The sequence below is a fragment of the Podarcis muralis genome, chromosome 14 (genome assembly GCF_964188315.1).
Source record: "Podarcis muralis chromosome 14, rPodMur119.hap1.1, whole genome shotgun sequence".
Taxonomy (NCBI): Eukaryota; Metazoa; Chordata; class Lepidosauria; order Squamata; family Lacertidae; genus Podarcis; species Podarcis muralis.
In genome coordinates, this window is record NC_135668.1 from 563698 (window position 1) to 591385 (window position 27688).

The 27688-nt window shown below is 43.6% G+C and overlaps 1 protein-coding gene and 1 pseudogene across 6 annotated transcripts in view; both read right to left on the reverse strand.

The window, feature by feature from the left end:
- The window catches only part of SNX33 (sorting nexin 33), a 132891-nt gene that overhangs the window by 84754 nt on the left and 20449 nt on the right, over positions 1-27688 (reverse strand). The window contains exon 2 of one of the 6 annotated variants that reach the window (XM_028705958.2): positions 13069-23232. The exons of the other annotated variants lie outside the window; for them this stretch is intronic. Coding sequence (XP_028561791.1) covers positions 23135-23232 — 98 coding nt within the window. The 3' untranslated portion in view covers positions 13069-23134. Of the gene's footprint in view, positions 1-13068; positions 23233-27688 lie in introns of those variants that run through there. 6 annotated transcript variants of the gene reach the window in all.
- LOC144325434 (uncharacterized) lies at positions 277-13026 on the reverse strand (annotated as a pseudogene).

A 27688-nucleotide genomic window follows, 5' to 3' on the forward strand; every position in this document is an offset into this window, starting at 1 on the left:
AGAGAGAGACAGCAGGCAAAGGCAACACCATTAGATGGAGGGTACCCCACTCATAATCCTCAGTCTCCCCTTTTAAAAGGCACCGTTTGCTTTGGATGTGATTTTATGAATGCACAGTTGTTTTAAACCAGTGGTTCCCAACTTCATTTTGGGCGACCCCCCCACCCCTCTGGTTCATCCCCAGTGCCCCCTATCAAACCCTATAAAAGCATCATTCAGAATAGCAGTTTGCATGACCCACTAAGGAAGATATTAACACAGTAAAATTCAGACCAGTAACAATTAATTGCACATTTATTCAAAATCCAATTAAAGCTATTTAGTTTAATTAATTCAACAAAACTGATGAACACCCAGGCCCAAAGGAAACCTGAGGTTTACAGAAGCAGAAATGAGAACACAGTCTGAAAACAGTCCAATGAGACTGAGCACGCTCAGTGGCTGCAGAATAAACTGGGTATTAATCCCTCTATCAGCGTTTCTCAAATTTGGGTCCCCAACTGTTGTTGGATGACAACTCTCATCATCTCCTACCACTGGTCCTGCTAGCTAGGGATGATGGGAGTTGTAGTCCAGCAACAGCTGGGGACCCAAGGTTGAGAAACATTGCAAGTGGATACCTGGCACATTTTTATCAGGGCCAATGAGAGCGGGGTGTGGGGACCTGGTACAATTTTCTGGTGCCTGACTATCTGGCATGTTTTATGTAATTCTCAACAGAATATACAGTTAATGTCCAATGCATGCACAATCCAGAGTAACATTCTTGTAAACTTGTGCTGTGAACCAAGCATTTTCAACTCAATACAGATATCTGATTCTGCACTTTGACAGTGTGACAGCCCAGACACATCTTACTATGCACAGTTGCATTTGTATGTTTTTCTAAGTGAACACTGTGCAAATGCAGCAAAGTTGTATAGTGCACATTGTGTTGTGTTACACGTACAAGTTTAACATTTAAAGTATAAGGTTTGTTTGACTACAATCATGGGGGTGTTGATATTATTGATATTAGTTATTAGGATCTTAATATTCTCAACAAGTACAAATATTATATCTATTCTTAACATAAAAATAAAAGTGCACATTTATTTTATAGCCTTGTAAAAAAAATGAAAATTAGCCATTCCGCCCTTGCTGAGGGGCCCATTTTTTATTTTATTTTTTACTGGTGCCTAAACCTGCTCTCAGGGACGTGGGTGGCGCTGTGGGTAAAAGCCTCAGCGCCTAGGGCTTGCCGATCGAAAGGTCGGCGGTTCGAATCCCCGCGGTGGGGTGCGCTCCCGTTGTTCGGTCCCAGCGCCTGCCAACCTAGCAGTTCGAAAGCGCCCCTGGGTGCAAGTAGATAAATAGGGACCGCTTACTAGCAGGAAGGTAAACGGTGTTTCCGTGTGCTGCGCTGGCTCGCCAGAGCAGCAATGTCACGCTGGCCACGTGACCCGGAAGTGTCTCCGGACAGCGCTGGCCCCCGGCCTCTTGAGTGAGATGGGCGCACAACCCTAGAGCCGGTCAAGACTGGCCCGTACGGGCAGGGGTACCTTTACCTTTACAAACCTGCTCTCAGTCGTCCTGATTCTTATTTTACGCTAATGCAAACCATTTCAGTTCTACCTAACCATCTCAAATAAACTGTCTCACATTCCAAGGTAGTAATGATTACCACAATATTTACCATGGCCTTAACAGGTCAGGGTTTCTTGTTGGCTTAAGTTAATTTTGGAACCAGAAGGTTGCAAAAAGACTGCTCTGTGTTCTGATCTTGCTTTGACTTCTTGACTTCCTTATATCTTCCTTAAAATCACTGTCCCCCTTCTCCAAGCTAAGCATGATGCAATCTAGTTCTTAAGTGTGGAAATAAATAATTAAAAGTGCAGTTTGACCTCAAGCAAGACAGACTGGGAAAGTCAGAGAGGGGCCACATTTGGATTGTCATATCAATAACCTTTGATATAAACAAGCTTTGTGCATTTGCCCACGCAAGCAAAAAAGCCAGGAAGCTACAGTTAACTATAGTTTCCTGTTGTATCTAAACTAGAAAACTGTGGTTGATCTAAAGTTTACTAACAGTGGAATCCTATATGTGGTCTGCTCAAACATATCTTTTCTGTAAACTGCTTTTTTTGTTTTTTTACAATCAAGCAGTTAATTAATCAAGCTAGCTAGGAGAAGTGGGGTGAGCATGCCAATATATTTTCTAGTATTTCTTTAAGCACACACAGCCCAGAAATATCACCAGATATATGGAAATGGATGAAGCTCATACAGGAAACATCTCTCATGCTCTCTTTTGGGGTATATTAAAGAAGCAGTTCCATATTAGACAGAAGATCATCAGATAGAGGATCAAAGCAAAGAACATTGGAGAGAAGATCACCAAACAGAGGAACGCTGGACATATCGACATTATCCTTTGGATTGGACCCCCCCGTGAACGTGCCATCACTACCACCAGCAGAAGAGGAGCAAGCTTTGGCGGCAGTTGGGGGGGTACCAAAGTAACCACATGATGGCGCTGCAGGTTCTGAGTTGGAATGTGAATGGACTGAACTCCCCCCAAAAAAGGCGGAGAGTATTTCATTTATTGAAAAAAGAGCATTTGGACTTGATTTGTTTACAAGAAACACACATGATAAGGCTACACAGGAAGTTATTGAATAATAAAAGATTAGGCCAAGAATTTATTTCATCGGATAAAGTAAAAAAAAGAGGAGTGGTCCTCTATGCAAAGGAGAGCCTATCACCAAAATTCAGATTTAAAGATGATCAAGGAAGATTTGTTGCAATTGAAATTCAAACGCAAGGAGAAAAATTCTTGATAGTAGGTATTTATGCACCAAATGAAAGAAAATCGGAATTTTTTAAGAAGCTACATGAGACTCTGATGGACTATATGGATTACAATATGATTTTGATGGGAGATATGAATGGTGTGGTGTCTACAAATATGGACAAGGCACAGAGACAGGTAGTCACCAAGGATGGAAGACTACCAAAAACTTTCTTTAACATGACTGAAAATATGGATTTAGTTGATATTTGGAGAACGAAGAACCCCCTGGGAAGAGAGGGAACCTTTTTCTCTGAGGCTAAAATGACATGGACAAGAATTGACCAAGTTTGGGTAACGAGAGGACTGGCTCCGAAGACTAACAAAGTGGAAATTTGCCCTAAAACCTGCTCCGATCATAATGCCATGAAGATGGAAATGAAATTGACGCCAATTGGTTCCTTTAGATGGAGGATGAATGATACTTTGTTTAGGAATGAAGAATTCATTAAGAAGGCCCAAAAAACTTTGAGAGACTACTTTGAGATAAATTTGAATACCACTGTGGAAAAAAGAGTAATTTGGGATGCAAGTAAAGAGGATTCTTGATACAACAGAATGCAATTAAGAAGAGAATTCAAAATGAGAAAAAAGATAGAATCCTGGAAAAAATAAAGGAAGGAGAGAAGAAACTGAGGGTGAAACCAAAGTCGCAGATTTTAAAAGAGATAAAGTTATATCAAGTACAATATATGAAAATGATGAATCAGGAAATAGAATGGAAGATTAAACAGATGAGACAAAAGACATTTGAATCGGCAAACAAGTGCGGAAAACTGTTGGCTTGGCAAATGAAAAAAAGACAGAAACTTAACACTATTACGAATTTAGAAGTGGAAGGAAAGAATGTTCAGAATCCAGTAGAAATTAGAAAGTGCTTCCAGAGGTATTTTAAAAAAAAACTATATACACTGGAGATGCAGCAAGAAATGGACATCGACAAATTTTTGAAAATTAATGGACTACAAAAAAATTCCCAGGAAAATAAGTTAATGTTGAATTATAAAATAACAGAACAGGAAGTAGAAGGGGCCATCCAGAATATGCAATTGGGTAAATCCCCAGGACCGGGCGGACTGACTACAAGATACTACAGATCTTTGAAAGAATGGTTAATACAACCTTTAAAAGAAGTCTGTAATGAAATATCAGAAGGGAAAAAGGCACCAGAGTCGTGGAAAGAAGCATATATTACACTTATACCAAAATCAGAGACTGAAAAGACACAGCTTAAGAACTACCGCCCCATATCACTGCTTAATGTGGATTATAAAATTTTTGCAGACATTTTGGCTAGAAGATTTAAAAAGGTGTTAACAGAAGAAATTCATAAAGATCAAGTGGGTTTTCTCCCGGGCAGACACTTGTCTGACAATACGAGGAATATAATTAATATTTTAGAAAAATTATAAGTGAAGATTAATACTAAAGCAGTTTTGATATTTGTGGACGCAGAGAAAGTCTTTGACAACATTTCTTGGAGTTTTATGAAGAAGAATTTACAGCGGATGGGGGTTGGTCAAGCTTTTGGAAATGGTATAGGTGCAATTTACTCAGAACAGAAGGCTAAATTAATTGTGAATAACGTAGTGACGGAAGAATTTAAGATTGAGAAGGGAACACGACAAGGTTGCCCAATTTCTCCATTGCTTTTCATATCGGTCCTGGAGGTTTTGTTAAATATGATTAGAAAGGACCTATTGGTAAAAGGTATACAAGTGGGAGCCAAACAGTACAAACTGAAAGCATTTGCTGACGATTTGTTACTGACTTTACAGGAGCCAGAATCTAGTACTAAAAGAGTACTGGAATTGATTCAAGAATTTGGCCAGGTAGCAGGTTTTAAGTTGAACAAGATGAAAACTAAGGTCTTAGAGAAAAATCTAACTGAGATCGAGAGAGATAAGTTTCAGAAGGAGACAGGATTAACACTGGTTAAGAAAGTGAAATATTTAGGGGTTAATATGACCGCTAAGAATGTGAATTTATTTAAAGATAATTATGAAAAATGTTGGACTGAAGTGAAAAAGGACTTAGAAATATGGTCAAATTTGAAGTTATCGTTGTTAGGTCGAATTGCTGTGATAAAAATGAATGTATTGCCAAGAATGCTGTTTTTGTTTCAAACATTGCAAATTTTGGACAAAATGGACTGTTTCAAGAAGTGGCAGAGAGATATCTCTAGATTTGTCTGGCAGGGCAAGAAGCCTCGTATAAAATTTAAGATATTAACTGATGCTAAAGAAAGAGGTGGATTTGCCCTGCCAGACCTTAAACTTTATTATGAATCAGCCGCTTTTTGTTGGCTGAAAGAATGGATGCTTCTTGAAAATACAGACGTGTTGGATTTGGAAGGTTTTAACAATGTATTTGGTTGGCATGCATATCTGTGGTATGACAAGGTTAAAGCACATAAAGCGTTTAAAAACCATATTGTTAGGAAAGCACTGTTTAATGTCTGGATAAGATACAAAGATCTGTTAGAAAATAAAACCCCGAGATGGCTGTCACCAATGGAAGCAAAGGCTCAGAAAAAAACTCAATATGGAGGCCAAATGGCCGAAGTATTGGGAAATTCTGGAGCAAGAGGGAGATAGACTAAAACTGCAGAGTTTTGAAAAATTAAAAAATAGAGTGCGAGACTGGCTTCATTATTATCAACTAATGGAGGCATATAATTTGGATAACTAGGCTTCCAGGTGGAAAAATCAAAATTGGAAACAGAACTGTTAAATCCCAAAGTCAAGAATTTGTCAAGAATGTATAACTTGCTGTTGAAATGGAATACTCAGGATGAAACGGTGATATCTGCTATGATTAAATGGGCACAAGATGTTGGACATAACATTATGATGGCTGACTGGGAACTGTTATGGACCACAGGAATGAAGTTTACGGCATGTAATGCCTTAAGAGAGAATTTAATGAAAATGATCTATAGGTGGTACATAACACCAGTCAAGCTTGCAAAAATTTACCATTTGCCTGATAACAAATGTTGGAAATGTAAGGAGACTGAAGGTACATTCTTTCACCTTTGGTGGACATGCCCAAGGATTAAGAACTTCTGGGAGATGATTTATATTGAAATGAAAAAGGTATTTAAATATACCTTCCTGAAGAAACCAGAGGCCTTTCTCCTGGGCATGGTCGGCCAATTGGTGCCAAAGAAGGATAGAACCTTTTTTATGTATGCTACAACAGCAGCAAGAGTACTCATCGCAAAGCACTGGAAGACACAAGATCTACCCACCAGGGAAGAATGGCAGATGAAGCTGATGGACTATATGGAGTTGGCGGAAATGACTGGCAGAATCCGAGACCAGGGAGAAGAGTCGGTGGAAGAAGACTGGAAAAATTTAAAGTATATTTACAGAAACATTGTAAAATTAATGAATGCTAGAAGGATGCTGGAATGAAGTTACATGGTTTTAGCAGAAAGGTTATAAAGAATTAAGTAAAAATGGATTGTTAATGGGTCAAAGTGTAAAATTTAAGGTCAAATTGTGTTAAATTATAGAACAGAAACTGAGAAAGATGGAAAGGATTTGCTGAAATAGCTAATTGAATTAGAATACAAAAAAGGGAGGTGTGAGGAGGTCGATGAAACAAGTAAATGAAAGACAAAGATATGGAAATACTGGATGTGTTTGTAAATGTTTTTGTTTTTAAATGTTTTTGTTTTTCTTATTGTTTTGTTGTACTGTTTTTTATTGTGTTTTTTTATTTTTGAAGTATTGTAATTTTTTATTGTCTTCTTTTCTTTTTTCTGTAACTGTTAAACTTTTAATAAATATCATTTAAAAAAAAAGAAGAAGCAGTTCCAGCATGAGATAGGGAGATGGTTCTTTATTTGCTCAGATTACCATGACTTATAACTGGGGAGAGACTCATCCACCAAGCTTGGAAGGCTGGCTAACATCAATGCCACCCGAGTGAAAAGGACTATTGGTCTGAGACAAGGCCAAGAACAAGGCTGGCCCTACCATTAGACAGAATGAGAATCTGGGGGCCGTAGCCATCTCCATTTTCCCAGGGTCCCCTCAAGTAGCTTGCTCTGGGGCCCCTAAGCAAGTCTGCAACCCTCAGGTACAGTGGAAGATGTTGCCCCATAATCACAAATAAAATTTAACTGCTGGTCTCGTAAGAAGATGCATGCAGAAGGAGAGGAAGGCACCATCTTATCCTTTGCTTCAGGCAACAAAATGTCTTAGGCCAGCCCCCAAGCAAGCAAGAGGCATCCCGTTAGCCACTATGGACTTCAGCAGGACTCTCCTCGTGTTCGCAAGGTTCTGAATCTATAAAGAATGAAGCCAAGAGTCCTCACTATCCAGCTGCCACCTCACGCTAATGCAAATGAAGAAATAACCCAGTTTTTGGCAATAAATAATTCAGATGAACTGCCTAATACACGAGGCAGGCACAGCGGACTGCCTTCTGCTCTCGCTGCTGCACAGTGGCCACCCTTCGGACTTACTCAGGCATAAAACCGCATCTTCTGGGCACAAAAAGAAGGGATAGCATTGGAAGAGTGCAGAAACCAGGCCACCTGCTGTCATTTGCAACGTACTCCCCATCTATAATTGATTGGGTTTTGTACTTTCTCACTGCATGCACCCGTTCACATCTGCTTGCAAAACTTGTGCCACTATTGCCATTGCATCTGCATTTGCACCAGCGAATTTATTCTGTCTCGAAATTATTGGTATTAGGTAGTTAGATTTTGAAGACTGCAAACCAGGTAACTGTGCAGCACAATCCTCTGAGTTTGATGGTACTTATTCCCAAGTACGTAGGGACGTGGGTGGCGCTGTGGGTAAAAGCCTCAGCGCCTAGGGCTTGCCGATCGAAAGGTCGGCGGTTCGAATCCCCGCAGCGGGGTGCGCTCCTGCTGCTCGGTCCCAGCGCCTGCCAACCTAGCGGCCTCTTGAGTGAGATGGGAGCACAACCCCAGAGTCTGTCAAGACTGGCCCGTACGTGCAGGGGTACCTTTACCTTTACCTTATTCCCAAGTACTTAACTCACAAATAAGAAAAGATTGCCATCTTATGATGCAGTCTTGTGGATGCCCCACCTTGTCCACTCGCCTGTTCTCACAGGGGCCAGCCAGATGCCTCCAAAGGAAACCCGCAAGCGGGATCTGAGCACCAGAGCAACTCTCCCCTCCTGCGGCTTCCAGCACCTGGGGTTCAGAAGCCTGTCTGCCTTCCATTGTGGAGGCACAGCAAAGCCACCAAGCCTTCAATTAGGTTTAACTGTGAAGAGAATGGGGCTTGCAGAGTGATCCTTGGTGTGGGAACAGGAGTGCCAGGAGGACGTCCTTATTTTCTTCCGTGGAGGATGTTCTGCCCAATCTTGGCTGCCCTTCAGTCTCATTTGGGGCAACACCCTTCCTGACCTGGTTAAAAATTCTTGGGCATTAGGCTCTCCTCTCCAGCTACTTTCTTCAGCCAAATCTTCTCTGGACTGAATCTTGCCTGTCTTTATTCCAACTCTTGTTATCTTCACAGGGACTTGGGGGTTTTTCAGTGAACAGAAAGCAGATAATCAGACCAATTCCAAATTAATCCAGCCCCCAAATCCCTACGTAGACAAGCTTAATTTGCTCCTCAAATCCTTCCTCTGCCAGTCTGAAGGAGAACAAAATGAAACTATTCCAAAAATAAGCAGCTAAATGTCAAAAATAAGTGTCTAGACAAAAAGATTCAGCAAGATTCTGCATACTCTCGACGCTTCCCATGTGCCAACAGAATGTTGCCTCACTTCAGGAAACCATGACTTTTCCTGCCTCCTGGTCTTTCCTGAGTATAGGACTTTGAGGCAGGCCCCTGTCCCAGGTGGTAGCAGGGGTAGAAAAGCCCCCACAAAGGCAGCAGGGCTGGGAGCTGACATAATACAGATCACAGTTGAAAAGCCACCATCTAAGTTCATTGGGCTGCATCCAATGCTAGTTGTACTTAGAATAGGCCCATTGGCATAAATGGGTATCATGATCTAAGGTATTTGGATACACCCCATCAAACCCAGAGCTTAAGCTTACCCAATTGCACCATTGTAAAAGCAATGATCCTACCCCTAACCCTACTTACCTGGGAGTAAGACCAATCCAGCTCCTAATAGTCAGGGTTGGGGAGCCTCTCCTTGGCTGGATGGCCTCCTGTCTGGGATGCTGCAGTTGCAGGATTCCTGCATTGAAGAAAGGGGCCAGACTGGATGGCCACTAGGATACCCTCTACCTCTATTAATTCTATTAATTCACCAGCATGTCACTGTTTACCGTATTTTTTGCTCTATAAGACTCACTTTTTCCCTCCTAAAAAATAAGGGGAAATGTGTGTGCGTCTTATGGAGTGAATGCAGGCTGCGCAGCTATCCCAGAAGCCAGAACAGCAAGAGGGTTCGCTGTGCAGCGATCCCTCTTGCTGTTCTGGCTTCTGGGATTCAGAATATTTTTTTTCTTGTTTTCCTCCTCCAAGAACTAGGTGCGCCTTGTGGTCTGGTGCGTCTTATAGAGCAAAAAATACGGTACATTAGCAAGATGCCAAGAGAATATGTGGTTGGAAATACCCACGTCCTGCCCTTCTTTACAAACTGTCAACCTCAGATGGGTGGGGAACTGCTTCAGATGTTGCTGGGCCAGAATTCCCATCCTCCCTGACCACTAAGCATGCTGGCTTGGGCTGATGGGAGGCCAGAACCATCTGGAAGGCCACAGGTTCCCCAGCCCTGTCCTAGGAGAAGAATGGCAGAGAAGAGAAGATGATATAGAAGAGGTCTGAAATAGAATCCTGCAATACCCCAAAAGCCCACTGAACGCATAGGCTTGCTCTCCCAGGGGTGGTGAATTCTCCCACCCTCACTGGCTCCAGGGAGTGGGAGCGGGCTGGGAAAGGGCCTTCTCTGTGGTGGCCCCTGAACTGTGGGACCCACAGAAGTGAGTCTGGTGCCTTCACAGTGACAGATTCTGGAGGGTGCTGCAGACGGCTTCTCACCCTGGCCTTGGGCACCTGAGGACAGGCCTTACTTTTATGGCTTCAAGTTGTTCTTTTAAACTGTTTTAATAATAATAAATTAAAAAATTGTCCAGCAGCACCTTAGAGACCAACTAAGTTTGTTCTGGGTAAAAGCTTTCGTGTGCATGCACACTTCTTGAGATGCACTGAAACAGAAGTCACCAGACAGCGCATGGAAATGCCGTTTACCTTCCCACCGGAGCAGTACCTATTTATCTACTTGCACTTTGACGTGCTTTCGAACTGCTAGGAGCTGGGACCGAACAACAGGAGCTCACTCCATCGCGGGGATTCAAACTGCTGACCTTCTGATCAGCAAGCCCTAGGCTCTGTGGTTTAGACCACAGTGCCACCCATGTTTAGTTGTTGTTGTTTAGTCGTTTAGTCGTGTCCGACTCTTCGTGACCCCATGGACCAGAGCACGCCAGGCACTCCTGTCTTCCACTGCCTCCCGCAGTTTGGTCAGACTCATGTTTGTAGCTTCGAGAACACCGTCCAACCATCTCGTCCTCTGTCGTCCCCTTCTCCTTGTGCCCTCAATCTTTCCCAACATCAGGGTCTTTTCATGAGGTGGCCAAAGTATTGGAGCCTCAGCTTCATGATCTGTCCTTCCAGTGAGCACTCAGGGCTGATTTCCTGAAGAATGGATATGTTTGATCTTCTTGCAGTCCATGGGACTCTCAAGAGTCTCCTCCAGCACCATAATTCAAAAGCATCAATTCTTTGGCGATCAGCCTTCTTTATGGTCCATGTTTAGTAATAAGTTGTAATTCAGTAACTTCTCTTTCAAGTCTATTTCTGAAATTATTTTATAATAAGACAGCTGCTTTGAGTTCCTGTATTGAATGTCCTGGGAGGTTGAAGTGTTCTCCTACTGGCTTCTCTGTCTTGTGATTCCTGATGTCAGATTTGGCGTGGGCTTGGCCTGTTTGTCCAATATAGAGAGCTGTAGGGCGTGCTGGCATTTGGTGGCATACACAATGTTGGAAGATGAGCAAGTAAATAGTCCTGAGATGGTATGTTTGATGTTGTTGGGTCCAGTGATGGTGTTGTCTGGGTTTATGTGGCAGCAAAGTTGGCATCTAGGTTTATTGCAGGCTCTGGTACCAGTGTCCATGTTAAGCCTGGTTGCTGTATTATTGTTTAAGATTGTTTAAGATTGGGTGGCTGTCTGTAGGCAATGAAAGGTCTTTCCTCCCAGAGCTTGAGAAAGAGAACTGTTGTTGTCTAGGAGAGGTTGCAAATCTCTGATGATGAGTTGAACTGTTTTAACTTGGGAGCTGTACATGATAACTAGTGGTGTTCTGTTATTTTCTCTTTTGGGTCTGTCTTGCAGCGAGTTCTCTCTAGCTTTCAGTCTGGCTTTTTTTTATCTGTTCAACTTCATCAGGCGGGTATTTTAGTTCCAAAAAGGTTTGCTGTAGATCTCTTAGGTGAGAATCCGTGTCTGTAGAGTTGGAACAGATGCAGCTGTATCATAGAGCCTGGCTATATACAATTGATTGTTTGGTATGTTTGGGATGGTAGCTGGAAGCATGTAGATATGTTTGTCGGTCAGTTGGTTTTCAGTATACGGTGGAGTCTATGCACCCATCCTGTATTTTTATAGTAGTGTCCAGAAAATATATTTCTTGCATAGACCAGGTCACTGAATGTCTGGTGGAAGGTGTCCAGGGTCTGCTGACCATGTGTTCAGATAATTTAAAAAATTGTCAATGTATCATAGGTACAAGAGAGGTTTGAGTGGGTAGGAGTTTAGGAAGTGTTGTTCCAAATCTGCCATGAAGATGTTGGCATACTGGGGGGCCATGCGGGTGCCCATTGCTGTGCCGCTGATCTGGAGGAACAGGTCATCTCCAAATTTGAAGTGGTTGTAGGTGAGGACAAAATGGCAGTGTTTGGTAGCAAAGTCCACTGTGATTTTATCTGAAATGGTGTTCCTGTTTTTAATATTGCGTTTTAATGCTGCAGCAGACCCTGGGCAGTAGGGTGAAGGGCAGGTGATAAGTGAATACGGTAATTATAATAAAATATGGTGTAGTGAAGTTAGGAACTTTTAGTAGGCAAACTTTGGTCAAGCTGAAGAAAAGCACTGTGGGAAAACCAAAGGCCAAATGATTTATGGGAAATATACGTCTGTTGCTTTAAAACTGTAGACTAACTGGCTCTGGGCGTATGAATACTTATCTCATGCATCTGCAGGGAGGAAAACTTCCAGTTGATTAGTGGTGATTTAACACCTGGTTACTAAGAGCTGTCCCTGTGTGAATAAGGGCTATCAAGCCTCATTACAGGAGAAAGGAGGATCTGCTGTGTCTCTGAGAAGTTTGGGAGGAACCCTTTGATCCCAAGGTTTTGAGTACAAACAAGCTTCAGCTGTCACAAGCTGAGTTATTATCCAACTCGGTGACCACTGGTAAATTTTGAATTAATTAGAAATTCTGATTGGTCCTTGGGGGTCTGATTACACGTGGGGTTTTAAGGATAAAAACCTTAGGAAAGGAGCCGGCAAGCGGGCAACATCCATCCACCCTTCTGCCAGATTCACCACCTTGTCGGCAGTGGTCATTCATATGTGTGTTCTTTGTGGTGAAGAATTCCTGTTGTCTTCTTGAGATGCGGATTCAGCCGAGAACTTTATGAACTGTCTTAACTTTTCTTGTGTTCTCCTTTTGTAAGTACCGTATTTTTCGCTCTATAGGGCGCATCTGACCATAGGGCACACCTAGTTTTCAGAGGGGGAAATGAAGGAAAAAAATATGACCCCCCCCCCCCAGCTCTGGGAGCAGCGGACAGGCTGCAGGCAGCCTGTGCACTTCTCCCAGACCTTCTCCCTGCTATTGGGGGAGGTGGGGGAATTCCCCCATCTCCCATAAAAGCCCACAGGAAGGAGAAGGGACTGACTCGGCCCCCAAGAGCGGTGCACTCTTTAAAGGCTGCATGGCTCCTGCGGGCTTTTCTGCAAGGTGGGGGAAATCCCCCACCTCGTAGAAAAGCCCACAGAAGCCGCACAGCCTTTAAAGAGCGTGTGGCTTCTGCTTGCTTTTGCGGGAAGTGGGTGAATTCCCCCCCCCCCATAGAAAAGCCCTCAGAGGCCACGCAGCCTTTAAAGAGCGTGTGGCTTCTGCTTGCTTTTGCGGGAAGTGGGGGAATGCCCCCATCTCCCACAAAAGCCCACAGGAGCCGCGCACCCTTTAAAGAGCGTGCGGCTCCTGTGGGCTTTTTGACCGAGCGCTGCTTTCCCCTACTGCCAGCCTCCAAACCAGTTCGGGGAGTAGCGCGAAGGCGTCATGCGCCTTCCCGCTGCCCCCTGAGCCTGTGGGGCTGGCGGTGGAGGGAAGCGCTGCTTTCCCCCACCACCAGCCTCAAAGACCAGACTCTCCTGGCTTCAGCGAAAGCAACGCGAAGCCTCTGGAGCGCAGGCTTTGGAGGCTTCGCGTTGCTATCGCTGAAGCCAGGGAGCCTGCTTTCGCTCCATAGGACGCACACATTTCCCCTTCATTTTTGAAGGGGGAAAAGTGCATCCTATAGAACGAAAAATACGGTACGTTTAGCTAGCGATGCTTTACAATGTTATTTTCTTGTTTGAACCACATAAGAGATGTGCCTACTTTTAAGTATGTTTAATCTTGTTTTTTAAATAACTTTTAAAAAAGGATTTTCCTATTTTGTTCTGTGTGCCTTTCTGGGGAAAGTTTGAATCCAAAGTCTCACTTAGCCTCCTACTGAACCTGTTGAATTTCTGCCTGCGATTTGTGGTAAAGCAATGCAGGGTGGGGGCATCCGGTAACAAGGAAGAGTAACCTTCTCCCTTGGGTTAATCTTCTGGGCTATCCCCAGACAAGGGAGTGGTGGCAGCAACTACCCCTTCTGTTGTGTTTTGTCCTGAAAAAGTAAATGCTGTGGCACCACTTCCCTCTCCTAGCCGGGTCCCGCTGGATTGTAGGACAGGTGGGGAAGGTGGGTGTGGCCCAGCATTACTACAGATGGGATGCACTGTAATGCTGACCTTATTCACCATCCGCCATTCATTTCCTCCCAAGGAAGACGACAACAAGAGCATTTGCCTTTTGGGAAGGCAGGCCAGGCATATGCCCACATAAGACACCAGAGGGTGGGAAGGGGCCTCTCTGTCTACTGCCCCCCCCCCCCCGCTTTTAAACCATGTGCTGAGAAGCTGCTGGGACTCACTGCTTTCCTGCTGTCCTTTCCCTTTCCTCCTGGCACTTGCGTGCAAGTAAACAGGATCTTGCTTCCCTAGGAGTTCACGTCCTCCCTCACTGCTGACCGGAGGTTATATAATCCATTGTGGCAGCCCAGGAAGCAGTTATGGAGCTGGCCTCATGACACCCCCCACCCCCACCCCTGCTTACGATTCCTGCCTTTCTTCAGCAGAAAAAGAACATCTTACAGAACAGAAAGCAGAGTTTGGGTCAAGCTCCAGAGACCTCGAGATGTTGCTGCACCACAACTCCCACCATCCCTGACAGTCGGCCATGCTGGCCTGAGTTCATGGGAGTTGTAGCACACTGACACTTGGAGGGGCCCTCTGCTCCCTCCCCCTGCACTCACACAGCCGCAAAGGTTTCACTGATGGCCATGGCGGGGCGGGGGATTTCTAAAACTGCCGGAGTTTGGTCTGGATGACCCCTTGGCTACCTTTCACAGTGGGGACACAGGTTTCTGGGCAGGAGTTGATCACGGTGAGGGTTTGCCTTGCTCTTAGCACGTTTCTCCCTTTCGTCCCGAGTTTGCATGTCTTCAAAGTCCATGACACTTTTGGTGAAGGCTGTTCTCCAATTGGAGTGGCAGCTGTATATAATACAGCTCAGCAGCTGTATCCATGACTGAGCAGCCCTATTTAGGATCCACTCTGCTCACCCTGAAAAGGGGGAGGAGCTAGAAAAGGTGCCCTAAACATAGTCTGCCTCCCTTTTTCCCTGACTGGATTACCACGCCCAGTGGGGTCAGCAGTGGTTGTAAAAGACAATTGAACTTTGGAACATGAAATATACGGACTGTGTTAGATAACTCTCACAATAAAGTAGGTTCCGTGATGTGATGTAGATTTCCCAGAACATTTTGACTTTAAACTTTCCAGAAGAGAATCCTATGCAAACTAGGGAGATTTGCATAGGGAATTTTTCCAGTGCCCTAGAGTGATCTAAATTCAGCATGTTTATTTTGTCTCCCATAAGCAAAGCTCAGAAGTTCAAAACTACCAAACTGGATTTGAACTGCTGTGAGCAAAATGGATTTGTGGGAAATGCAGCGCACCAATAAATTGGCTGTGGTTATGATCCTAGGCCACCTTTTCAAACCCATCTGGCACGGATCACCACCCACCTCGCTTTTCAGTGGGAAACAAGGCAGCTCTTGCCTCTGAGCTCAAACATGACTTCTCCTTTTCCCCTGCCCTGATTCACGGGAGTGTCAGCCTACTCCAAACCCCACCTTCAATCCACAGGTGTGGTTTAGATTCCATGTGTGTGTCACCTTAGTGAGGCATGCAAACAGGAGAGACGCCCACATTGTCTGCAATTCTCTCCTTCTCTGCTCCCACCAGCCATAAGGAAGAGATGGAATCTGCTGCCACAAGGTGCAGTGACAGCTGCCGGCATTTTGGCAATGCTCTCCAAAGGGAGCCTCGTTTCCTGGACTTTTAAAGTCAGCTTTATTGAGAGTTTTCCATAAAGAGAACTCTGAGCCAAGAAAATAAATAGAAGAGAAGCAAGAGAGAAGAATAAAGTAACAGAAAAAGAAGAGAAGAAAGAAGCTCAAGGTCCTCTGCCATAATGGTATCTTGACCCTCATTCCACACACACGAGGGAGCTCTCCCCCCCTTCCGCCAGCCTCCCACCTGGGAGATCCTCTGCACACTTCCTGTCATGCAAGGCCCCTCATCTTCCACCCACCACCTTCTGGGGTGTCTCTTCATTAGTCCAAGAAAGAAAATGCCAAAAAGCAAAGCATAAATATATATATATATAATTAACATAGACCAAGCAAAGATTAAAGACCACAGAAAGGCAAGAGAAAAAAAGCAAGAAAAAACAAAAATGAAAAGAGTGCACTCAGGTTATCTGTCTGCCAATTGTATCTATAACAATTATTTAAAGTATTCAAGGTATAAGGGACGTGGGTGGCACTGTGGGTTAAACCACAGAGCCTAGGGCTTGCCGATCTGAAGGTCGGCAGTTCGAATCCCCGCAATGGGGTGAGCTCCCGTTGCTCGGTCCCAGCGCCTGCCAACCTAGCAGTTTGAAAGCATGTCAAAGTGCAAGTAGATCAATAGGTACCTTCTCTGGCGGGAAGGTAAATGGCGTTTCCATGCGCTGCTCTGGTTCGCCAGAAGCGGCTTAGTCGTGCTGGCCACATGACCCGGAAGCTGTACGCCAGCTCCCTGGGCCAATAAAGCGAGACGAGCGCCGCAACCCCAGAGTCGGCCATGACTGGACCTAATGGTCAGGGGTCCCTTTACCTTTATTCAAGGTATACACTCCAAGATAATCCTGCTTCATCCCATATTTTCCCACAGCAACCACCACAACCTTCGAGGCTTTTCGTCCTGTGCTCACTTCCACTTGTGCCCTGGAACCTTTCTTCAAGTCCATCTCTGCTTGTCTCTTGGAGTTTCTGGTCATCAATCCATTTATAATGTCCTTAGGAGGACAAGCAAATTTAAGCACAAATTCGACCCACAGCTGTGAGGCATTTGCGAGCCTTTTTGCGGAGAAAGTCCTGTTGCTCTGCCGTGACCTCCCTGCCAATTTAGATACAGTGACTGAACTGGAGGCCCCTCAATTGTCTTCGGGTCCAGTGTTGGACCATTTCGATCAGATACTCCCTGCTGATGTGGATAGATTCCTCCAAGCTGATAGGCCTACCACCTGCCTTCTCGATCCGTGCCCATCTTGGCTGATTAGGGCGTGTCCAGATGTTGCACGGCCCCCCTGGTTGAAATTATCAATTTGTCCCTTGGCACGGGGACATTCCCAGGGGAACTGAAGGAAGCAGTGGTGTTTCCACTCTTAAAGAAAACTTCACTAGATCCTTTAGACCTATCCAATTACCGCCCAGTTTCAAATCTTCCATATCTGGGTAAGGTAATTGAGAGAGCAGTTGCTGAACAGCTTGGTAGGTTTATGGAGGAAACATCGGCTTTAGATCCATTTCAGTCCGGGTTCTGTCCTGGTTTCGGGACCAGGACAGCTCTGGTTGCCCTAACAGATGATTTCCGTAGACAACGATCGAGGTGGGTCAGGAAGGCTGATTCTTTTAGATTTGTCAGCAGCCTTTGACATGGTCAATCATGATCTTCTGGACCACCGCCTCACCAACATGGGGATACAGGGCAAAGCCCATAAATGGCTGTGCTCTTTTATCTCTGGTCGGGGACAGAGGGTGGCGCTAGGGAGGGAGATGTCGTTGCACCACTCCTTGGTGTGGCAAGTGCCGCAGGGTGCAATCCTCTCCCCAATGCTTTTTAACATCTTTATGCGCCCCCTTGCCCAGACTGTCCGGAGCTTTGGGCTGGGCTGTCACCAATATGCTGATGACACTCAGCTCTATCTGCTGATGGACGGCCACACCGACTCGGCCCCGGATACACTGACCAGATGCTTGGAAGCTGTGGCTGGATGGTTTCATGGGAGCCAATTGAAACTAAATCCTTCAAAGACAGAGGTCCTATGGCTGGGTCGGGGTGGCATGGGGATGAGAGACCAACTCCCTTCTCTTGCGGGGGCCCAATTAGTGCCATTGCCTTCCGTTAAGAGTTTGGGTGTAATCCTTGACGCCTCCCTTTCCATGGAGGCGCAGGTTACAGCAACAGCCAAGGCGACATTTTTTCACCTTCGCCGCATCAAGCAGTTGGTCCCTTACCTTTCCCGCCCCGCCCTGGCCACAGTGATCCATGCGACGGTCACCTCCAGGCTTGACTACTGCAATTCACTCTACGCGGGGCTGCCCTTGAAGCTGTCCCAGAAACTCCAGCAGGTGCAGACTGCTGCAGCGAGGCTCCTCACGGGGTCTTTGCCATGGGAGCATATTCACCCAGTGCTTTTCCAGCTGCACTGGCTCCCGGTGGCCTTTGGCTTAGAATCAGTTTGATTCCCTCCCCCTCTTTCTTTTTCCTTTCTCCTCCTGTGATGAGGCTGCATTTTCAATATTTTAATGTATTTTAATCTTGTTTTTAAGTTTGTATTCATTCAACTTGTTTTTATTATTGCTTGTTAGCTGCCGTGAGCCTGGCCTTGGCTGGGGAGGGCGGGGTATAAATAAAAATTATTATTATTATTATTATTATTATTATTATTATTATTATTATTATTATTTCTCTCTTCAGGCATCTCAACAGCTTCCTTTGTCTTTCCAGTCCCCCAGGCAGTCCACACCATCACCTGCTGCTGCCTCACGTGCAGGCAGAAATTGATCCAAATCTCCTCGGGCAGATCCCGCGCTTTCTGCCATCTGAAATATCTCCAGTTTGATCTCCCTCAGAATTCCACGTATCTAGACTCTTAATTCTGACAGCTGTTCATCTAGTAGCCATTGTAAAAAAAATCCACACATTATTTTTACCAAATTCTGTTTAGTCACACACCCTTTGGGAGTCTCTGCTTCCAAGAACTTGTGTCTGCTTACACATTCCTTTCACACAGGAATCAAACACAGTTTTGCTTTTCATAACAAACAAGCATGCTCGCAATGGAGAGTTATAGACAATATATGTTGAAGATTTAAAGCAGGTTCAGACTTTAAGCGTTTTGGTTCATTCTCATGCCTGTTAATACGTGCTTTATCATCTCCCAGCAGCCCATTTCTTTTCTGAGTAGCAATTAACTGGCAGACAGAAAATCCCATTTTTATTTGCTTCCAGTCTTAAAAATTGTTAAAAGAAGGAGGTTTGCTGACCTGGTGCCCTGAAAGGGTGGGCCCCATGGAAAGTTCCTTGCTCAAGACGTTCACCCACCCCCTGGAAACTTCCTTGCCTCAGGGAAGCAATTCCAACAGAACACCAGAAATATTATTGATATTTTAGAATATCTGGAATTTAGAAATGATAAACAAATGGCCTTAATGCTAATAGACGCTGAAAAGGCCTTTGATAACATTTCTTGGTGTTTTATAAAAAAACAGATAAAATTAATGGGTCTGGGAGAGAGATTTGAGAGAGGAATTGAGGCCATCTATACAAATCAAAAAGCAAGATTGATTATTAATGGCATTACCACAGAAAATATAGAGATTAGAAAAGGCACAAGGCAAGGCTGCCTCTAATAATAATAATAATAATAATAATTTATTTATACCCCGCCGATCTGGCTGGGCTTCCCCAGCCACTGTGCGTGGCTTCCAAAAACAAGCAGGATTTAGATTAAACTATAAAATACTAATTCATTGATTAAGAACATGAGCTTAGAGGAGAAGAAAGATTTACAAGAAAGCACACGTCTAGAGATTAAGAATAAAGTAAAATACCTAGGAGTTTGGTTCTCAGCTAAATGCATAGACTTGTATCAAGAAATCATAGAATGAAATTAAGAAAAATTTGGAAATCTGGAGCAAACTTCACCTCTCCCTTTGGGGTAGGATATTGGCAGTTAAGATGAATGTTTTACCAAAAATGATTTTTTTAATTTCAAACCATTCCCATTTTAGGCGGTATGAATTGTTTTCAAAACTGGAGAAGGGCCATTGCAAGGTTAAATGGAATGGTAAAAGGCCAAGAATAAAACATCTAATTCTTATTGACCAGAGGGAGAGCGGGGTTTTGCTCTACCTGATCTTGAATTACCGTATTTTTTGCTATATAAGACGCACCTTTTCGCTCCTAAAAAGTAAGGGCAAATGTGTGTGCGTCTTATGGAGCGAATGGAGGCTGCGCAGCTATCCCAGAAGCCAGAACAGCAAGAGGGATCCCTCTTGCTGTTCTGGCTTCTGGGATTCAGAATATTTTTTTTCTTGTTTTCCTCCTCCAAAAACTAGGTGCATCTTATGGTCTGGTGCGTCTTATAGAGCGAAAAATACAGTATACCATGCTGCAACTGGGCTGTCATGGATTAGAGAGTAGATCATACTTAAAGACACAGATTTATTAGATTTAGAGGGCTTCAACAACAGGTTTGGTTGGCATATGTATATGGTTTAGGAGAAAGTTAAGGTACACAAGGGGTTTCTAAACCATATTATTAGAAATCACTATAAAATCTGGGACAAATATAAGAGAATACTGGAACCTAAAATCCCCTTGTGCACCTCCCTGATAGAGGCCACGGCAGTAAAAAGAAAAAATGCACAAGGTGATTGGGCAACGTATAGAATGCTATTAGAGGAAAATAACAATAATTTTAACCTGAAAAAAATTGATGAAATTAGAAGGTATGCGACGGATTGGCTACAATACTTTCAAATAAACAAGAGGTGGATCATTGATAGACAAACAGGATTTGAAAAAGAAACATCAATACTAGAAAAAGAATTAGTACAAGCCAAAAGTAAGCATATCTCCAAAATATAATCTCCAAAGTATAATCTACTCGAGTGGGAAACTAAAGAAGAAGAAGTGAAAAGTGGAATGGTAAGTTGGGCCCAAGACCTTGGCCATAATATCTATATGAACCAATGGGAGAGACTATGGAAAGAAGATGTCAGGTTCACAGCGTGCTATAATTTAAGAGAAAATATTATGAAAATGTTATATTGGTGACACCTCACTACAGCCAGACTGGCCAAAATGTATAAGAGTACTTCCGGGTTGGCGCCAGCGCCGAATGGCGGACTCCCTCCGAGCTCCGGAGGGAGCCTGCTCGGCAGGGGTCGGGTCCCGTCGCGCCGGCGACGCGGGGACCCTCAAAAACCATGGGCGCGGATGCCCATGGACTTGGTGACTCGGCGGGCACCGTTTGCGCCCCCCGACCCGCGAAGGAGCCTTTTTAAAGGCTCCGGAGCGGGGGATGGGGGGTGGCGTGGTGCTATGAGTCCTCCACTTCCCCTGCCGAGCGAAGCCGCATGCCATTCGACGGAGAGCGCTGACTTCTTCTTTGAAAATCTGGACTTAAAATAACAACCCGTGAGTAATCTGGAAATTGGACCTAAAAGGGAAAATGTTTTTTGTTTTTTTTGAATTCGGTATGAGCGGGGGAGGCGCAAAAAGGAAGTCCCCCCCCCTATTGTAGACAATTTAAAGCAAGGATCTGACAACTAAGGTCGAGAGAAGAGCTCGCTCTTTTTTATTGATAAAAGCTATTAATTTCACGGTGGGAAATTACAAGTAACTGTGCTGGAGGAGAAGAGTGGATGAGCTAAAATGCAACCCCCCCCCCCGGGAACCGGGAGAGATCTGTGAGAGAGCCTGGTGAAGAGATATAGAGATTTTGACAGCTGTCAAAGTAGCTGTCAAAGTTGGAGAACAAAAAGAGAACTTTGTTACGATGACTTTGCTGGTTAGATTTGTTACAATTTGGATATAAATTGTTGAAAATAAGGAATACAAGTTAGCTGGACTTTTGGGTTTGATTTGGAAGGAAACTAAGTTACCATAATCCCCCTAGAGGGGCTTTTGGACATTACAAGAATGGCTGTAAGTGGAAAAATACTCATGGAATGGGACTGGACTATTTTATCTCCTGGGAAAGCTGCAAAAATGAAACATTATTATGTCTACAGAGGTTTTTACACTAAAGGAGACAATAGATTTATCTATTGAAGAACGGAAGGGACTTGACGTAAGTTTTTGTTCCTGAACAAATAACACCTCTGTAGAGGAACCAGAAGTTTTTGAACTAATGTTTTTGCAGCGCAACAGGGAAAGAAATTTGAGGAAAGAGAACAAGGGATCCATGACGATTTGGAAGAGAATGAAGGAGGAGCCACATTATTGTAAAGATCAAGGAAGGCCAAAAGCCTGCTAGGGGGGACATAAAAAAAAACAAGAATTGGACTAAGCTGGAAGTTAGAACATTTGGGACATTCAGACTTAAAAGGATTAAGAAGCAGAAGTTGAGTTTTACTCTTAAATATAGAGGTCTGGATGGAAGAAAAATGGACTTTCTTGAGATAGAACTTTTTTAAGATTGGGCGTATGATGTTAAAGATTACCAAGAAAACCGGCAAGGTGGAGCTGAGAGAGATTCAGACATGGACGTGAGGCCTCCAGGCTGATAGCAGTTAGATTGATGGGTATTGGGGATCGACACCGGGAAAGGGGGGAGGGGGAGGGAGATTTGGAATCCAAAGGGTGTAAAACTATATTAAGAATCTTCTTTTTTTTTTTTTCTTTTAATTTTTGTGTGTATCAAAAAGGGGAATTCGTGGAAGGGAATTGGGGTCGTCCTTGGGGAGGAAAAAAAAAATTAAATGTTGAAAGAAGGTATTTTTAAGGGAAAGGGATTATATAAGACGAATTAAATTGAATATTGGGCTAAATATAATAAGCTTTAAATTTGGGGAAAAAACTTGTGGGATTAATCTAATGGAAATGGAATACAATAGGGGGAGGGGTGGGGAAGTCTTGGAAAGATGTTAATGAAAATAAGGTTTTAAATATTCTTTTTTTTCTTTTCTTTTTTATGTCTTTTTTCTATTTTTTTGGAAACTTTAATAAATATGATTTTAAAAAAACACAAAATGTATAAGAGTAGATTGGAAAATTGTTGGAGATGTAAAGAGGGGAGAGGGTCATTTATGCATATGTGGAGGGAATGTGGAAAAATTAGGAAGTTTTGGGACGTTATAAATAACGAACTAAAAAAGATGTTAAAAATCCCATTCACAAAATGACCAGAAGCCTTCTTATTAGGGATAATGCCAACTGAAATAAAAAAAGAAGTAAGACCTCTCTTTATGTATGCAACATCCGCAGCCAGAATTTTAATTGCAACGTATTGGGAAAATGAAATTACACCTACAAAATCAGAATGGCAAGTTAAACTATTAGAATATCTGCAAATGGCAAAAATGACAGGGAGGGTAAGAGGGTATTAGAAGCAAAAAGTAAATCAAGAATGGATTATATTCAAGGAATATCTTAAAAAGTACTGTGACAGCAAAAACCTCCTGGCAGATCTTGAATGAGTCTTGCAATGTACATATAATATAAGTAAATTTATTGTTTCTATTTAAATTTTCTTTCTTTTTCTTTATCAAAAAGATTTATGAAAATAATAATAATATATTTATACCTCGCCTATCTAGCTGGGTTTCCCCAGCCACTCTGGGCGGCTTCCAACAAAACACTAAAATACAATAACCTATTAAACATTAAAAGCTTCCCTAAACAGGGCTGCCTTCAGATGTCTTCTAAAAGTTTGGTAGTTATTTTTCTCTTTGACATCTGGTGGGAGGACGTTCCACAGGGCCGGTGCCACTTTCGAGAATAGTTGGAAACTGTGTAAAATATAACAAGAGTAATTCAGTTTTTTTGAGAACATTCAGAAGTCTACTTTAGGTCTTTTTAAATGTATTGCATTCTTTTTTATTTTTTGTTGTATGGGATGGGATATAAATTGTAATATATTATATTGTTGTATAATTTTGTGAAATATGTTTAATAAAGATTTTTTGAAAAATAAAAAACCCTAAAACGTCCTTGTCTCCAGTGTGCTGTCGTCTTCTTCCAAGACACTGAGCTTTCCTCTCTTATTTCAAAAGGGAATTATGCCTTGATTACCTCTGACCACCGCATAATTATCTCTGCCAATTGGATCACCAGTAGCTGATAACTTAGTCTGCCATCTTTCTTCCCCAGAAGTCCAAATGGAACCTCCAGTTTCCAAAGCAGTCTACCTTTCATGGCTGGTTGTTTTATGCCCTGCTGGCAAGCTTCCTGGACTGGAATGGCTTGGGTCCTGTCCAAGAAGTCTGCCTTCCCCAAGCTCGGGCCTTCCAGAGATTTGAGACTCCAACTCCCATCATCCCCAACCATCAGCACAGAGGGCTATGTCTGATGGGAGCCGTAGTCCCACTGGTGGAGGAAAGGGGTGCGGTGGGTGCGGTCTGCCCCAGGTGTTATCCTGGGGGGGTTACATCACCGTCCCACCCCCTGAGCAGCTCACCCCGCTCCCAGGTGCACAGCATGTGTGCCGCTCTGGGTGCCGGAGCAGGCAGCTCCGCCTCTGCATAGTCCATCTATATGGAGGGCTGCAGTGGCACTTTTCTGAAATTCCTATTAACCAAAAAGGGCCCCCACTTACATGGGAGTAAGCCCCCTTGAACTCATCGGTATTTACTTCCAAGTAGATGCATATTGGATTGCGGTGTAACAGCACAACCCCAAATGTGCATTAAGATGATAATCATGTTAATTTCAATGGGGCTTACTCCCAAGCAAGTGGGTGTGGAATAGTTTTTCAGTGGGGACTACAACCCTGCAAACTAGTCTGAAATGGGGTCTCTGGGTGTCCTTTTTTCTTTTTAAAAAAATCTTGCACCTGCCATGTACTCACTAGAGGGCCTTACATCTCAGTTGCCCCATCTGCAACAATAATACTGGTCTACCTTATGGTTGTTTTAAAGATTACAAAAAAGGAGAATGCATTTGATATATTTCGTATCCAGCTTAGTCGTACTCAAAGTAGACCCACTAAAATTAATGCCCACTCCTAGTTTAGGTCCATTAAGTTCAGTGGGTCTGCTTTGAGCATGTCTTGTTCAATACAACCCAATGGACAACTCAAGGAAATCGTACAATCACAATCACATGCAGATTTATTTAGGCATTAAGTCGTGCTGATTTCAGTGAGATTTACTTCCATGTAAGCATGCAGCCTTTATCAATTAAACACACATAAACTGGCATTCTTACTCCCAAGTAAACATGCAAATGTCTAACTGATTTGTGGATTAAACATTGCCACCTTGACACTATGGATATAAAACTCATTGCTGGAGTTCTGAAAGCACAACCGAAATGGTCAAGGGGATGGAGCAACTATGAAGAAAAGCTGCAGTGTTTGGGGGTTTTTTGTTACTAAAAAGGGGACATGTGAGAAGTTTGCCAGGAGTGGAGAAAGAGAATTGTTTCTCCCTCAACACCAGAAGGAAGCTGCATGTTGGGAGATTCGGGACAGATGGTAGAAAGCCCTTCTTTCCACAGCACACAGTTGATCTATGAGACTCCCTCCCACAGGAGGCAGGAAGGGTCACCAACTGGGATGGCTTTCAAAGAGGGTTCAACAAATTCTTGGCATCTTCCCATAAAAGGATCCCTCTTTCCTGTGAATAAGCCCTTTGACCTCATGAAGACTTTCTTCTGAGCAGACATGCCTAGGACTATATACTGTCCATCTCCTACGTGGAGGAGAGGCCTATCGATGGCTTGGCTCTGGGATTCTTCTGAAAACCAGTTGCTGGAAGGGAGGGAAGAGGGCTCTTGGCCGCGGTGAGAACAGGATGCTGGCCAAGATGGGCCATGGGCTGGATCCAGCAGGCTCTTCTTATGCTTTTACTACAGTGTCTGCCTGGGACAAGAGCCTCCCCAATCTGAGGGAAGCAGAGCTGAACTGGAAAGCCCCCTGGCAAGGCCCTCCTTCTGCCCCCCCTGCAGAGCGTGGCAGCCTCGCCAGGTCTTGGCACCAAGAGCCACCACAATGCTGCCTGTGCGGTGACAAGCTCTCTGTGTAACCATGGCCATGTGCCCCTGTGAGCTGCTGATCTCTGTGTAACTGTCTGCCTTTTTCCTCAATGCCTGGGCACAGTTCCAGGGATAGAATCATAGAATCATAGAGTTGGAATAGACCACAAGGGCCATCGAGTCCAACCCCCTGCCAGGGAGATAAGTCTCAGCCAGCCTCTGTCTCTGTTTCTCTCACACACAGAGACAGCGGCTCTTTGTAATGAAACCAAAAGGCAAGGCAGTGGGTGTCATGGAATCCTTTCAGGTCCCTTGTTTCAATTCTGCTTTCATGCCTGTTACATTTATTTATTTATTTTACCTATATAACAAAATTTATATGCTGCTTGATTACAGAAAACCTCTAAGCTGCTTACAAATTATCAAAAAAGTAAAATTCTCAAACATGTTTTAAGCAGGTGCTGAAAGGTTGCAGTGAGGATGCCTGCCTAATGTCAACAGGCAGGGAGTTCCAAAGTGTAGGTGCTATTCCACTACAAGACTGACTTCTTACGAGTGCGGAGCAAGCATGATGTGGACCTGTAACCAGTTCTGCAGACTGACATGATCAAAAGGGCATGTCTGGGGTAAGGCAATCCTGAAAGTAACCTGGGATTGTACTTCTTTATTGTACTATATTTTAAGTTCTAGTCTTCCATTAACTTAGTTTGTGAGCTATTCTGCATCTGCATGCATTAACAGCTGGAAGGGAGGGGGAACCCAGGATATGAATAAAATTAATTATGTTACAAATAAATAAAATTCCCATTGGGAAAGCTGAGCGAAATGCATGCAACAAGGGGTTGAGATCAGAGCATTAATAAGCTTCCAGAGAGACTGGCTTGGTTCAACAAGCTAGCAAACAGGGGCAGCTCCAGAACTTCTGTGCTAAGGCCTCAGATCTGCTGCCTCTTTCCTCCCTTTTAAAAACTTTGTTTTGTTTTGTTTTACTTATTTTACAGCTGGGCAAAGTACCTCCCTGCTCCCCTTCACTTTAATCTGCCAGAGGCATCTCTACAGATAATTTGCATATGCAATTTTTTATGCTGGGGGGAACAGGGCCTCAGGTCCTTTAATTCCCCAGAAATGTTCCTGTGAAACAGCCAGTTTCTCGCCCTCCCAACTTGGCCATCCTTGTTCCATCCTCATTGGGGATTGCGAGGACACTGCAGGTTAAGCCACACGGAAACTGCTTTGAGACATGGACACAGAATTCCCACTGTGGATTTCCGGTTTGCTGCGGATCGCATTGGAGTGTGATACTAGTTCTCTGGGACAGACTCGATCGCCGCAAGGGATTTAGGGGAAACACAAAGGTGCTGTGTACCTTTGGAAGAAGCCCGAAAGGATGTTTTGGGCGCTGGGGATATGGCTGCGCACTTAGCAAGCTCTCTTGCCCCCGATCCGCCCTATAAAGAGCAGGGAAGAAGGGCAAGATTGAGCTGCGAGTGCTAGGATCCATTCGCTATCCCGTGGTGAGAAGCCTCAGGCTCCAAGCAAAAAAGCTGCAAGCTCTCCGATAAATTAAAGCTAAAAGCCAAAAGGATTAATTAATTGGCAAAAAAATCTGGATTATAATTGGCAAAAAAGATGGGATGAAAAAAGGAGGTCTTTCCTGGCTGTGATGAGCTCTACTCTGCATGGGGACTTTCTACAAGTGCTAGAGTAGCGGATTGCATTTTGTTTTTCTTTTGCTGCCAAATAACTTTCACTAAATAATTTACAGGGTTGGAAAATAAAGAAGGACTAACTCCCATCCCTGTACATAAAGGGGGAGCTATAATTTGGAAATAAAGACTTACTTGAACTCTGGAAGTACGATCTTTCCAATGGGAAGTATAGATACAAGACTGCTATACACATAGCGAGGAAACAGAGAAAAGTCTTAACAAATAAAAGATTAGGAAAAGAATTCATAACATCAGATAAGACAAAAAAGAGTAGTAATTTATGTATAGACAGATATGACCCGCAGCAAATTTTTAAAGATGAGGAGGGAAGAATGATAGCCAAACAGATAACATCACAAGGCAAAAAAAAAAAATGTAATAGAATATACGCACCGAATGAAAGAAAATCGGAACTTTATAAACTGTTAGAGGAAAAATTATTTGAATTTACAGATCAGAAAATAATATTTACGGGTGACACTAATGGGGTAGTGTCCCTGGATATAGGTAGAACAATAAGAAAGACGGATTCGAAAGAAGGGAGACTACTTGCCACCTTTTT